Raw genomic sequence first — 16,356 nt, 5'->3', positions numbered from 1 at the left:
TGACATGTGTTTGTTATGTCAATTTCATACATTTGATAAAAACATTATTTTTACCAAAAAGGTTGACTTAATATTTTATCAGTTGATGTATGTCATCTTAATAAACACAAAAATGGAAAAAAGTAAAAATGTCAGTTACATGACTTATTACATTCAGTAGGCGTTTTTACTCCAGGACTCCAAGGGTCAGTGGTTCGAGCCCAGTTAAGGGTTACTTTTTTTCTTTTTTAAATTGTATTCCTGTTTTTCTACTGGAGATTTTTAGGTCAAATGTTTAAATTTATCAATATAAAGCATTTAATGTCCAACTTCAATACATGCAAAAACTGTGAAAAGGTCCCTTTAGTAAACAACAATGACATCTGCTGCCAGATTCGCAAAATTAAATGATGAATTAAAATAAATTTTAGACAAAGATTTTAAAAGAAAACATTGTGCAACTAAGTATGCACTCTCCATGTTTAGGGCATATGTAAAAGAACAAGAGATGTGTTTGTCAGCAACACAATGCCCCCTATTGCGCCGCTTTGAAATCAAATTTCAATACATCATTTGGTAGGTTTAGAATTTATCTTCCTTTTAAAGCTTATTACTTCCCTTGGATTGTATTTTATGACTTGACCTTGAAGGATGACCTTGACCTTTCACCACTCAAAATTTGCTTTAAGGTTTGAAAACATATTCATTTTACTACTTGGAATTTGTAAACAATTCCTATTACATGTATTGAATAACTAATTCCATATTTATCCGAATATTTTGTTAACCTTACAGCAACAGTACAGTGGCGAGAAATTTGAATTCTCAACACAAGGCATATAGCTGATAGTACTTTATTAGAATTCATGACATTGTCATACTAGACATCCCATATGCGTTGTTCAGATACATGTAGCATTGCCAGTATTTGTTTCAGCCCCCATCATTACCTCTCATTCACCTAACTGGACGTTTGCTCCATGTTTAATCATATCTCTGCACAGTTGCAATTCACATAAGCAAACAGACATTTCAATAAAGGCAATAAAGACTACCTTGTAAGAGCACAGACAGACTTGCTTTGACATTGTCACTGTTGTCAAACAAATGAGCACTAATGTTTATTTTAAAACACACACTTGCAGTAGCTTTGCATTGGAAATATCTGAGGGTATTTCCAGTTGAAGAAATCTACTTGTATTAATGAAAATAAACAGACATGGTCCCCATGCTTAAGTTTGTCACACAATGATAATAACTAAAAACATTAAATATCGCAGCAGCAGTAGTGGAATCTTGCACAAGAAAATGAATACATTCACAATAGACCATAAACAATATGCATGAAATTAATCATATATTTAGGCCGTGCCCTGTGAAAAGGGAGTGTAATGCATGTGATTACTGCCATCCCAGATTAGCCTGTGCAGTCTGCACATGCTAATCAGGGCAGACACATTCTGCTCTAATGTTTTTTTTGTTTACAGAAAGTATTTTCTTAGCAAAAATCCAGTTTTTGCAGAAAGTGTTGTCCCTGATTAGCCTGTGCAGACTGCACAGGCTAATCTTGGACAAAACTACGCCCATACATTAAAAAACCCTTTTCACAGAGCATGGCTCATATTAAGACAACTTCTCTTTGTCTCCAACGGTGTCCATATCACAAACTGTAATCATATGACTTAAAGAATAACCGGACACACATTATGCTGCCACAAGTCATCATGTACATAATTAACTTTCTTTTTACTGCAAATTAAGTAATTTTTAAACTGATTTTTAAGCACTGCAGTGTTAAGATTATAATCCGTGTGTTCAAACACCCATAATTAATATTCAAAGAAAATCACATGAGGGCCATCATTAATGTCACATTTCCTTGTGCTAGACCACCTACTTTACTCCACTTTCTTAAAACTACAATTTGGAAAGTAGATGATTGACATATTTACAAATTTAAGTTAATTTTGTAATGTTTTGAAATAATATGAAAAAAAACAGCACATATAATTAGATTGCTGAATGACTGTCAATATTAATTGAGACAAAAACAGTGTATGGCACAAAATAAAAATATACTTTTTCAATTATCTTTTTCCTATTTATGAAACACAAAGGATGAAATGTCATCAAAATACTACCTGTTTGTCATGTTAATGATTACCATAAAAACAGTTCCAACACCAAATGCAATGCCAGCAGATCCTCAATATTAAGCAACAGATGAACCAAATATACTCTCAACCCATTAATGCCTAGTGGACTCTCCCATCCTTCCAATTGGATCAATTTATTTCCAAAATTAGGGATGTCTAGTATACTTATTTCTATATTTAGAATATTTCTTAAAGAAATTCCTTTCAGCAAACAGTGCAGACCTGATGAGACGCCGCATCATGCAGTGTCTCATCTGGGTCAACGCTGTTTTCCAAGGCCTTTTTTCTAAACCCTAGGCATAAATGGGTTAACTGAACTACACGAAATTATGGCAAAAATGAAAATAGTTATTTATATTTCCATCATGAAATTTTAGATACACGAGAAAATTGAGTATAGAAAACCCTTCATACTTTGACTGACATTTACATACAAGAATTGTCCAAATTGTGTCACCATTTTGTAAACTAATTACTGATAAGGTATGCATTTTCTGTTAAAGTCACAAGTGACACATGGGCATATGGAGATGCAACAGGGTGTGAGCAAGTCTCAGGACATATGATTCTTCGAGGAGAAAGCAGGGAGCCATTTCTTCACTTATACTTCTGTTTTCTGGATGCTGTTTGTTTACTGCAATCCTAAAAAAGAGTAATTTGTTTAAGATAACAGTGTACATATTCACAAGATGAGCATTTAATACATCAACCATATTGCCCTTTCAGGAAAACTTTCTATTAAACTTGTGTAATTAATGAATACGTATAAACATAAATTAAGCACAAACAGGACTAATGGTACAAACTAATAATGATATCAAAAAGACCCCATTGTTTTCTGTACTGAGATTAACCCTTTGGTAACTTCAAATAAAAACATCTTATTTTATGCTTTCCGGTGGTTTATAGAGAAATATCAGTGAAAAATAATTGGTATTCCACTGTTTTAAACAGTGAAAAATATCAATATTTTTCACTGTTTTACTGTGAAATGACGTCATTTTTTAAACGAAATGACGTCATTAATCCAGCGAAATTATCCAGTTAAACTCATTAACAATGTAAATAAACGGTGAAAAAAGCATAAAATAAAAAGAAAATTTGTTGGATTCGATGGAATAACGATTTTATTTCACTCGTGATCATAGAAAATGTATATTTTCACTCGTGGCTTCGGGCCATCCTTAAAAAATTGTTTGTTTGGCATAACCCGACCCAGGTAAATTTTGGTGGGTAGGTAGGTAGGGATTTTATTTTTTTTTAGTATTTTTTTTTTCTGACATTGAACTCCGACATATACCAAATTGAAAGGTAATTATCAAATAAAGCTCCAAGTCTTCTGCCTCTGGTAATTTAAAAGATTTTTTTGCACCGTCCGTATCACCGCACGTGTATTCGTAAGTCTATTTTTTCAATAAAGAACTTATAAAAATATAATATAATCGACGAAAAATACTTTATCTGAAAACGACAGTCCGAAAAATTGTACGCATTTTGCACATGAAATAAAATGTGCATATCGTTTGACTTCAGAAAATGAAAACAAGTAACCTTGCAAATACGTAATTAATATACTATTTGGTTGACATATTACTTTACAATAGCAAAGTTTGTGCGTAAAAAAACAACAAAGTAACAAGGGCTGTTTGTAAAACATGCATGCCCCCCTATATGGGCTATAAGTTGTAGTAGCAGCCATTGTGTGAATACGTTTTTTGTCACTGAATACGTTTTTTGTCACTGTGAATGGTGGTGGTGGTGGCGGCGACTGCGGCGGCGGCGGTGGTGGTGGTAGAAGAAATAGTAGTGGTAGAAGAAATAGTAGTTGTAGTAGTAGTAGTAGTAGTAGTATTAGTAGTAGTAGTAGTAGAGTAGTAGTAGAAGTAGTAGTAGTTGTAGTAGTAGTAGTAGAAGTAGTAGTAGTAGTAGTAGTAGTAGTAGTAGTAGTAGTAGTAGTAGTAGTAGTAGTAGTAATAGAGTAGTAGTAGAAGTATGTGGTAGTGGTGGTAGCAAAAGAAATAGTAGTAGTAGTAGTAGTAGTAGTAGTAGTAGCAGTAGTAGTAGTAGTAGTAGTAGTAGTAGTAGTAGTAGTAGTAGTAGTAGTAGTAGTAGTAGAGTAGTAGTAGTAGTAGTAGTAGTAGTAGCAGTAGAAGTAGTAGTAGTAGTAGTAGTAGTAGCAGCAGCAGCAGCAGCAGCAGCAGTAGTAGCAGTAGTAGTAGTAGTATGCATTACAAAAATGCAGTTTGCCTTACATTTGGTAAAAATTAAATATATTACAAGGGAGGCAAATCTGTAACAATAAATTTAAACTTATTGCATTTGTTTCCCCTGTAGTGTATTACCTCCCCTGTCCTGCTTATATTTATATTAATCAACAAAATTAAACATTAACACAATATTTAATATACAAAATATACAAAAAATCTCATATTCTGATAATATTTTTACTGATCCACTGTATTTTACTAAAAGGATGATGTTTCATTGGACTGGTAATTAAAGATTTAGGATTACAGACCAGTTGCTTCAGCAATATTGTTCAGAGTGTGCCCTGTTGGCCGCATATGCATTCTAAAATTATCATTCAAAAAACCATTTTACTATTTCGAGTCACCGTGACCTTGACCTTTGACCTAGTGACCTCAAAATCAATAGGGGTCATCTGCTAGTCATGATCAATGTACCTATGAAGTTTCATGATCCTAGGCACAAGCGTTCTTGAGTTATCGTCTGACAACCACCTGGTGGACGGACAGACCGACCGACATGAGCAAAGCAATATACCCCCTCTTCTTCGAAGGGGGGCATAATTATAACATTTTAATTTCAATCAGGAACAGAAAGGTGCAACATCTTCGACATGCAACTTATTATTTAATTATCATCCTTTAATTCAGATCGATGGTCGGTAGAAATTTGTAAAGTGATCAGCTTAAAAATAATTTGAGTGTTACGCTTCTTTTCATTTGCTTATTTTTTATACGACTTTTGCCATCGGCCGTTATATCGTAGGCAGACGAAAATATCAACTGTGTTTTCCATTATCTGCGCATAAATGACCCAATATTACCCGATAGCGAACTCAATATTGATTGGCCAGCTACCATATGCGCTTCAAATTGCCATGGAAACAAACAGAAAAATAGTTTTAAAAAACACTCCGGATTAAAATGGCGGATGTTTTTAATGAAATTTAACAAGAATTAAGCATATTCGCAAATTATATTTTTCTTGAGCCAAATTCGCTATACTTTTGCAAATGGCGAACGACAGCGCGAGCCCTGTAATAGTGAGCATTTATTCCAATAATAACACGTTCGCAATGCTCGCGCTGTCGTTCGACATTTGAGTCATTTGCGAAAATATTGAGAATTTGGCACAAGAAAAATCTAAATTGCGAAAATCTAGTAAAATTTCGTTGAAAAAATCCGCCATTTTAATCAGGACTGGTTTTCGATATTTGTCTCTTTGTTTCAATGAAAGTGTTCGCAATTCGAACAGTTAACGAAACCCGGTCTGTACTCGATTAGACATTGCTTGACCTTATTGTTAATGAAGTGCAAATGGTAGCTGGCCAATGAGCATTGAGCTTGCTTACACATGACGTTGTCGAATGAAGTGTGAGGACGGGTGGAGCTATCGGATAATATTGGGTGATTCATGCGCAGATGTTGTATAATTTGAATACACATTTAATATCGCCGTCTGCCTCCAAAATAGCGACCGGTCGGAAAGTCGTATAAAGACATAAGCAAATGAAACAAAAACGTGACAATACCCGTCAATAAATATTTCTAAGCTGACCACTTTTTATCTTTCTACCGAATATTTACCGATCTGAAATAAAGAGTGATAATTAAATAATTAGTTATATGCCAATAATATTACACATCTCTGCCGATTGCCGAATTGAATTGAACGGTGATAATTAATTAATTTGTTTTTTTACTCCCAAACTATCCTGAACGACAGCAGCGTATTTTAATTACAAGAGTTCCGCGGTCGGAGATGACCGCATTGAAGCCGGATTTTTGATTTAAATGACAGGAAAGTACCTTTCGTGTTTTTGTCAATGCAATACTTAAATTACTGAAATATTGTTCAAAGGTCAAAATGAAATGTAAGTACTTTTCAAGGCATGAGCAAACCTTGTGTTATGTTTTGAAGTCAAGTTTGAAGACTCTATGTCCAAGCATACCAAAGTTATAACAATTTTAACATTTTAACATTTAAGGTCACAGTGACCTTGACCTTCAAATGAATGACCTTGAAATGTCCAGTGGTTACTTACTAGTTCTGGCCAACCTTGACCTTCAAATGAATGATATTGAAATGACCAGTGGTCATCTTCTAGTACTGGCCAATCTTTATTTCAAGTTTGAAGACTCTAGGTACAAGCATACCAAAGTTATAACATGAAATAAGAACTTTAACATTTTTACATTCAAGGTCACAGTGACCTTGACCTTCAAATGAATGACCTTGAAATGTCCAGTGGTTACTTACTAGTTCTGGCCAACCTTCATGTCAAGTTTCAAGACTCTAGGTCCAAGCATACCAAAGTTATAACAACTTTAACATTTTTACATTCAAGGTCACAGTGACCTTGACCTTCAAATGAATGACCTTGAAATGTCCAGTGGTTACTTACTAGTTCTGGCCAACCTTCATGTCAAGTTTCAAGACTCTAGGTCCAAGCATACCAAAGTTATAACAACTTTAACATTTTTATATTGAAGGTCACAGTGACCTTCACCTTCAAATGAATGACCTTGAAATGACCAGTGGTCATCTGTTAATCCTGGCCAACCTTCATGTCAAGTTTGAAGACTCTAGGTCCAAGCATACCAAAGTTATACCATGAAATAAGAACTTTAACATTTTTACATTCAAGGTCACAGTGACCTTGACCTTCAAATGAATGACCTTGAAATGACCAGTGGTTACTAACTAGTTATGGCCAACCTTCATGTCAAGTTTCAAGACTCTAGGTCCAAGCATACCAAAGTTATAACAACTTTAACATTTTTTATATTGAAGGTCACAGTGACCTTGACCTTCAAATGAATGACCTTGAAATGACCAGTGGTCATCTGTTAATCCTGGCCAACCTTCATGTCAAGTTTGAAGACTCTAGGTCCAAGCATACCAAAGTTATACCATGAAATAAGAACTTTAACGTTTTCGAGCACGCCGCCACCCCCGCCCGCCCCCCCCGCCCGCCCGACAACATCAATCTATAAGCCGAGATTTTTTCGAAAAAAATCCGGCTAAAAAGGATACGAGAAAAGCAGGAGCGGTTTAATTGTATTTAAAGTCTAATTAATCGCATATGCATATGTCAAATAAATAGGCGAATAAAAAAAATACCGGTATGCGCTTTGTTCATTGCTATTCTAGATATCCTTGAAAGAGCATTCAATTAAATGACGCAAATAACCGAAAAAGAATAAAAAGCGGAAAGGAAAAATTTAGCGAAAAGAATTTTCGGCGAGCAAAAAAAAAATTTTTTTTGGAAAGTTACAAAAAAAAAATTCAGTCCGGCCGATTTTAGTGGGTTGGTCAGGTTATGCCAACAAAAGAATTTTTAAGGATGGCCTCGCCAATATGAATCCAACAAATATCCTCTATTTATCACATGTACATTCGGTTATACTACAACATCATGTCATATTAACTGACAGATCACACATTGGATTATAGAACCATACATATTTACTTAAAACTCACATTTTCTGGATTTTGCCAACATAAATTCTGTAATAATAGCCAATCCAAGAACTGTCTTTATTGAACAAACACACATTCTGTTCATGCTAAGCAGTCTATATGTATACCTTCTGCAAGCTTGTGTGGATCTGCAGTCTGTAGGGGTGGCCTGATGTGTGTCTGGAACCCCGGAGGAGGGTTATGTGTCTGAGGGGGCCATACTGTGTCTGAACATACAAGTATAGGCATGACAAATAGAAATAAATTGTGCTTGAGTAATGAAATAATCAATAAAAAAAACTTCAATTACTATATGTAATACATGTACAAATAGACTCATAAAAACAGGAGAATAAATGCTGTCGAATTATCCCTATGCTAACAGAACCAATATTCAGAAATTTTCTAGGCTATATGCTGCTGTTTCCCATTAAATATTTTAATCTAGCAAATAGTGGAAACAGTTTTTGTACTTTACTATTTTGTTAACAGCAATTAATCATTTCTAAAGTAGACAATATTATTTGAAATGTGCACCTTATTTCCAGATGAAGTTTAATTAATCAAGTTATCAGCGTAGGAGACTACCGTATACGTGCGCTTATAAGACGCCCTCGCTTATAAGACGCACCCCGACTTCGGACTGTATAATGGGTGGATTTGAGACTGACCCGCGTGTAAGACGCTGTCAAATTTTGCCGTATTCATCGGCCGGAAAATGGCCGAAAAATGGCAGAATGTTAAAGCAAATCATCAATTAGTAAAACATTGAGAATTTTCAAACTCTCGCTGCATACAATTAGTAATATACGCAAGTCTGAAAAATAAAACAATCAAACAACAAAGTAAATAATATTTGTTTATTTTATGATATATTAGTGGGTTTTAATTTATTTTCAAGTATTATTCATGCAATAAAAATAATTATCAAATTGACAAAATTTCTAACAATTGCGTATTAATCGTTTGCCCTAACAATTGCAAACATATTACGTTCGTAATATCAATGCACAAGAAAATTGATCGTGTCAGTCATCTTAATTGTATTGTTTGACAGGTATTGAAATCTAATAGGCAGATATTTTGAAAGCGTTTAGTTTTATTACCTAGATTATGCAAATTTTACGCCCATTGTCTATCAACAATAGGTAACGCCTACTTTCATAAAATTAGCCAATCGTTTGATAGAGTGATAGACTCCGAAGCGCAGATCGAAATCACGTGTCAAGAAGAAAGCCATATGCGGATAATTGCATGCGGTCGCTCTTTGCTCCCGTTGTTGTTGGCCCCTAATAAATAATGTGTCATCGGCATTAGTGGGTCGTCTGAATAAACGTGTTTATTTAACAATTGACAGTTGCAAACTGGTAACTTATTTCAGAGGATACCCGAATTGCCAATTATGTCTTAATTGAAAATTAACGACGTGGAACAAAGACGATCAGGTGATACAAACTTGTCAAATAGCATTTGTAATCGGCAGGGTGTTTATTAAACAATTGACAGTTTCAAACTGAGAATTGATTTTGCTGTTGTTTTAAGCATGTTGGCATCGTGTTGCCGCTTACTCACGTATACTATAATGGCCAATTTATATGGCATTTAACGACGTCGCGCGCAGACAATCGGGTGATAAAAACTTTTCAAGAATAATCACGGACAATATAACGTCTTACGCCCCAAAAATAACAAAATTCAAATTAAAAATAATAGACAACAAAATCAGTAACAATACATTTTATTACAAATAAATCGGTAACTGAACATAGAGTTCCGACACACGGTACGGGCCAATACAGACTTTAGAGAAAATGCAAATGGCTGCCGCGATGATTCAAAACAACTGAAAAGTGTCCAACTTGGCTAGCATAAGCCCAGTAAACTCGATATTTTGAAATTTTTTGTTTATTTTCACCAGTATCTCGCTTATAAGACGCGACCCCAACTGTAACTTATTAATTTAAGTCTCAAAAATGCGTCTTATAAGCGCACGTATACGGTATATGAAATCCAAATAGACCCATGCAAAGTGGATGAATCCCAGCCCTGGTTAACATATTATTGACTCTTACTTCTAACAGGCAACTGTTGTACAAAAGGTAGTCTGTGGTTATTCGAGTCCATGTCTGTGAGATGGTTTATTGATTTCAGCCAATGTCCTTCTTGTAAACTGTTACCTAAAACACAGAGACATGTTGATACTTAAATAAAAGCAACACTTATAGATAACAATAAAACATGTATTCAGTATTAACAAAGCAAACAAACAACATAAGTGTCTCACCATTTTAAGTTCAGCATTTTATATATACTGGTGTATAACAATTCAAAGAGAGTATATTGTTAAACAATAGTGTAACTTTGTACAGAAAATATCTTAATATGACATCACAAACACCAACAAGAGGGCCTAAAAGGTCCAAAGTCGCTCACCTGAGATTCAAAGGAACTGACCTGTTCTGTGCAGCCCAAGATGTCATTAGAACAATATGCTCTTACCAACTTTCATGACTAGTGAACACCCTGGCAGCCACATTTTTCAACAGACCAGAACCATTTTCATACAAATCCAAGATATCATTTAAACAAATATACTGACAAAGTTTCATGAAGATTCATAGGTCCATATAAGGAAAAATGCCCCGCCCACTGGTGGCCATGTTTTTCAAGCAACTTCGAACTTGTCCAAAATATAATTGGGACAAATCTTCTGACAAAGTTTCATGATGATCATACAATGAATATGGCTTCTAGAGTGTTAACAAGGTTTAACTATACAATGTAGCTATATAAGGAAGAGGCCACGCCCCCTTGGCGGCCATGTTTTTCCACCAACCGGAACCATTTTCAAATTCTCATCCAAGATATCATTGGGACAAATCATCTGACCAAGTTTCATGATGATCGGACAATAAATGTGGCCTCTAGAGTGTTATCAAGGTTTTACTAAAGCATGATATATACCCATATAAGGAAAAATGCCCCGCCCCCTGGTGGCCATGCTTTTTAAGCAACCAAAACCATTTTCGAACTCATCCAAGATATCATTAGGACAAATCTTCTGACCACGTTTCATGAAGATCGGAAAATAAATGTGGCCTCTAGAGTGTTAACAAGGTTTTACTATAGCCATATAAGGAAAAATGCCCGGCCCCCTGGCAGCCATTTTTTTAACCAACCGGCATCATTTTTGAACTCGTCTAAGATATTATTGGGGTGAATCTTCTGACCAAGTTTCATGAAGATTGGACAATAAATGTGGCCTCTAGAGTGTTAACAAGATTTTACTATAGCCATATAAGGAAAAATGCCCCGCCCCTTGGCAGCCATGTTTTTCAAGCAAACATAACCATTTTCTCAAGCAAACATAACCATTTTCGAACTCATCCAAAATGTCATTGAGACCAATATTCTAACCAAATTTCATGAAGATTGGACAATAAATGAGGCCTTTTGAGTGTTCACAAGGTTTTACTATAGCCATATATAGCCATATAAGGAAAAATGCCCCGCCCCTTGGCAGCCATGTTTTTCAAGCAAGCTGCAAACGTAACAATTTTGAAACTCATCCAAGATATCATTGAGACCAATCTTCCGACCAAATTTCATGAAGATTGGACAATAAATGTGGCCTCTAGAGTGTTAACAAGGTTTTACCATAGCCATATAAGGAAAACTGCCCCGCCCCCTGGCGGCCATGTTTTTTCACCGATCTGGACCATTTTTGAACTCATCCAAGATATCAATGAAACCAATGTTTTGACCAAGTTTCATGATGATTTGGCAAAAATTGTGACTTCTAGAGTGTTCACAAGGTTTCTCTATAGCCATATAAGGAATACTGGCGGCCATGTTTTCAACGGACCGGAACCATTTTTTTAAATAGGAGTTGGCAATTAATTAAGGCATCATCTATGAAACATTTTATGAAATCTAAAGGCTCTTGACTGTCCATTTATGTTCAACTTTGCATGACCTGTAGTTGCACATGAAATTTATATTTAAATCAGTAAACTTTTCTGGCAAAAAAAAATATAGTTAAAGGAGAAGTTATCTCCTACGTCTCCTTCATGGCGTAGCCCTGAATTGAGAACTAAGAAAAAAAAGACCAACTGAATAACAGCATTTTTGAGTGGTCTTTTTGCAAACCAATCACTTAGGCATGCAAATACTATCCCCATCTATAAAAAGAAGTTAAGAAGGAAAGTAACCTTTTAATTTCATTGTTGATTGTCAAGTTGCACGATACAATTTGAACAAGGGTGTACCTTTTTCTATAGTGACCTTAATTGTATGTGTCGACCCTAATTTAAAAATGGTTTCAATGAACTCAATACAACCTGGTGCATTTTATGAGGGAATGAGATGCATGGGTGAACAACAAAATTAACATTTATAAAGTTTTACCATAGGTACAAATTTAAATAAATGTATTATATATTATTTTGTAACATTCAATAAAAATATTTAATGTTCCTCTTTTTTAAAGACAATGAGCCTTTGTTTTACACTGTTCGCAAACGATTGGGTGGGTTAACTCCCAGGCAATACTAGTAACTGACAAACTCAGCAATTTTATTGCCCTATTGGGAAAATTAATGCTATCACACCAAATGGTGAAAAATTAGCCCCCAAAAAACCCGTAATAGGGAAAATTTGCATCATGTTATTTCATGACCAAACTGGATTTAGTGTAAGATGTTGTGAAAGCACAGTTAGAAGGTATACAGCTCTATTAAGTTTACTTCGATGTTGAGACAAAGGGATTAACATGTGCGCATGTAACACTGCACTGATTTTTGTTCGGCAAATCGCAAAATTTTAATGTCAAATGGGAATTATTTTTCTTAATTGGGAACAAGGGCTGTTTGTAAAACATGCATGCCCCCCATATGGGCTGTCAGTTGAAGTGGCAGCCATTGTGTGAATACGATTTTTTGTCACTGTGACCTTGACCTTTGACCTAGTGACCAGAAAATCAATAGGAGTCATCTGCCAGTCATGATCAATGTACACTGCAACGCCCATTTATCGTGGTTGTTGGGGTCCAAAGATCGCGAGCGCGATATACCCGGCGCGCGATAAAACTCGAGAAATGTCTAACTTAATTGTATTTCTGTTAATTTGTCAAATTTCCCCAATGTTTTCATTTTATACACGGCGCTGCTACATATTTGAAAAGTAATAATTGCAAACCAATTCTACAATAAACATTTTTCATAACTACATACGAATCTGTATTTATCATAAAAACCAAAATGTAAATAATATTTTTAATTTAATGTACGATTGCTCGTGAAACAGTTAAAAACAAGAATTCTTGCCGTAAAAAACGTATAAAATATTATTGTGCATAGATTTGAATTTACCCTTATAAATAGTCCTAATGAAGGAACTGAAACAGGATAACGGTAACGATACAGCGTGTTTGAATTATATTTTATTAAGAGGAAATGTCAATGCCACATAATTCGCAAGATACCGCTGTACTAGTTGAAATTTACAACGAAAATTTTAATGAAAAATTAAGTTATCACAATATTGTACCCGCTACGAAACTTTTTACAAATAAAAACACCCACGCCAATTTTCGCGCACTTTTTGTCAGAACAAAGAAATTCATTATCAGTACCAAAATTTAATGATTCATATACCAGTAAACTACCATTATTACCTTTGAAATGACACTAATTGGTTATTTGTTAAGTGTTAAAAACAACCCCAGCCGTGTGTACACAACACTGTCACTTATCAACTGTTTTTCACGCTTCACTGCGTGCCATAGTAAGCCGCGACATATAGGGTGTTAATACTAGCTAGAACCGTTTTTTTGCTTAAGTTAGCAAATTCTCAGATTAAAACATGTCATTTAGTGATCATGCTCGTCGGATTTTTGAGAGGCATAGCCAAAACGCGATATATTCGACAGCGCGATATAACAGTCCGCGATATATCGGCGTTGCAGTGTACCTATGAAGTTTCATGATCATAGGCCTAACTATTCTTGAGTTATCATCCGGAAACCATTTTACTGTTTCGAGTCACTGTGACCTTGACCTTTGACCTACTGACCTGAAAATTAATAGGGGTCATCTGCAAGTCATGATCAATGTACCTATGAAGTTTCATGATCCTAGGCGTTAGCATTCTTGAGGTATCATCCGGAAACCATTTTACTGTTTTGAGTCACTGTGACCTTGACCTTTGACCTAGTGACCTGAAAATCAAAAGGGGTCATCTGCCAGTCATGATCAATGTTCCTATGAAGTTTCATGATCCTAGGCGTTAAGCATTCTTGAGTTATCATCCGGAAACCATTTAACTATTTCGAGTCACTGTGACCTTGACCTTTGACCTAGTGACCTGAACATCAATAGGGGTCATCTGCCAGTCATGATCAATGTAACTATGAAGTTTCATGATCCTAGGCCTAAGCATTCTTGAGTTATCATCCGGAAACCATTTTACTATTTCGAGTCGCTGTGACCTTGACCTTTGACCTAGTGACCTGAACATCAATAGGGGTCATCTGCCAGTCATGATCAATGTACCTATGAAGTTTCATGATCCTAGGCCTAAGCGTTCTTGAGTTATCATCCAGAAACCATCTGGTGGACGGACCGACCGACGGACATGTGCAAAACAATATACCCCCCTCTTCTTCGAAGGGGGGCTTAAAAATGGTGGTAGTGGAATGTTGCTGTTTTACGGTGTTAAATTTATATAGAAGAAAAACGCTGTTTCTAGAGTGTCAACAATGTTTTACTATAGCCATATAAGGAAAAAGAGATGTGTTTGTCAGAAACACAATGCCCCCTACTGTGCCGCTTTGATACATGTTTTTTTACCTTTGACATAGAACGATGACCTTGACCTTTCACCACTCAAAATGTGCAGCTCCATGAGATACACATGCATGCCAAATATCAAGGTGCTATGTAAAAGGACATAGAAGTTATGAGCATTTTTGAAACCTAAATGCAAGTGTGACGGAAGGACGGAAATGCAAGTGTGACAGAAGGACGGACAGTCCGATCACTATATGCCCTCCTTCGGGGGCATAAAAATGCCCCACCCCCTGGTGGTCATGTTTTTTAACCAACCAGAACCATTTTCAAACTTATCCCAGATATTATTGGGGCAAATGTTCTTACCAAGTTTTTTTGAAGAGCGGACAATAGACGAGGGCTCTAAAATGTTAACAATATATTAAAATAGCAATAAATGAAAAAATGCCCCACCCCCTGGTGGCTACGTTTTTTTCAACCAACCAGAGCCATTATCAAACTCATTTGACCAAGTTTCATGAAGATCGGACAATAAATGTGGCCTCTAGATTGTAAATTAGGCAAATGTTGCCGCCACACGTCAGACGCCAGACAAAAGACTATCATAAAAGCTCACCATAGGCACATTCTCACAGGTAAGCTAAAAAGAATTTGCCTCAAGCTAGGTCTGCATGTAAGCTATCAACACACACATTTTGAGAACAATACCCATATCCAACCTGCCATTTTCTCTTTTATAACAAAAAAATATCCTCGGATGTTCAAATTTGTTGAAAACCTGGTCAATAATGTAAATTTCAGTTCAGATTTACTTGAATTCTGAGTACCAGCCATTACAGAATCAACAGCCAGTAATTGTACATGCATCAATGGACCAGGTTCAGATGAACATATTAAATTCATTGTTATATTTGGAAAACAATAACATGTTTATCAAATGCACACTTTCTATATGATGGAATGACAATTGCACATATGATTATAACAGTGTAACAAGAGGGCCATGATGGCCCTGAATCGCTCACCTGACTCATTAAGATCAGATGAAAACTATGACCTCTATTGTCTACACAATGTTTTTCTATGATTTGACCCAGTGACCTAGTTCCTGACTCTAGATGACCCAAATACAATCCCAATCCAGATTTCATCAAGATAAACATTCTGACCACAGTTCATAAATATTGGATGAAAACTGTGACCTCTATTGTCAACACAAGGTTATTCTATTTATTTGACCTAGATTTTTACCCCAGATGACCCAAATACAATCCCACCCAGATTTCATCAAGAATTCTGACCAAATTTCATAAAGGTTGGATGAAAACTGTGATCTCTAATGTCTACACAAGGTTTTTCTATTATTTGACCTAGTGACCTAGTTTTTGACCCCAGATGACCCAAATAAAATCCCAACCCAGATTTCATCAAGATAAACATTCTGACCAAATTTCATAAAGATTGGATGAAAACTGTGACCTCTATTGTCTACAGAAGGTTGTTCTATTATTTGACCTAGTGACCTTGTTTTTGACCCCAGATGACCCAAATACAATCCCGAACCGGATTTCATCAAGATAAACATTTTGACCAAATTTCATCAAGATTGGATGCAAACTGTGACCTCTACTGTCTACACAAACAAATTGTTGACGGACGGACGCACGGACACACGCAGGCACGCACAACGGACGCCGGACATCACACGATCACATAAGCTCACC

At 35.8% G+C, this 16,356-nt stretch overlaps 1 protein-coding gene across 4 annotated transcripts in view; it reads right to left on the bottom strand.

The window, feature by feature from the left end:
• Window positions 1–817: 817 nt before the first annotated feature.
• LOC127853744 (CCR4-NOT transcription complex subunit 4-like) overlaps window positions 818–16,356 on the bottom strand; it is a 70,221-nt gene continuing 54,682 nt past the window's right edge. For all 4 annotated transcript variants that reach the window (XM_052388504.1, XM_052388515.1, XM_052388521.1 and 1 more), the window contains 3 exons: window positions 9,917–10,021; window positions 7,973–8,071; window positions 818–2,777 (listed from right to left, as the gene is read on the bottom strand). In XM_052388504.1, coding sequence (XP_052244464.1) covers window positions 2,767–2,777; window positions 7,973–8,071; window positions 9,917–10,021 — 215 coding nt within the window. In that variant the 3' untranslated portion in view covers window positions 818–2,766. The remainder of the gene's footprint in view (window positions 2,778–7,972; window positions 8,072–9,916; window positions 10,022–16,356) is intronic.

Source organism: Dreissena polymorpha, chromosome 1 (genome assembly GCF_020536995.1).
Source record: "Dreissena polymorpha isolate Duluth1 chromosome 1, UMN_Dpol_1.0, whole genome shotgun sequence".
Taxonomy (NCBI): domain Eukaryota; kingdom Metazoa; phylum Mollusca; class Bivalvia; order Myida; family Dreissenidae; genus Dreissena; species Dreissena polymorpha.
This window is presented reverse-complemented; position numbering and strand designations above follow the sequence as displayed.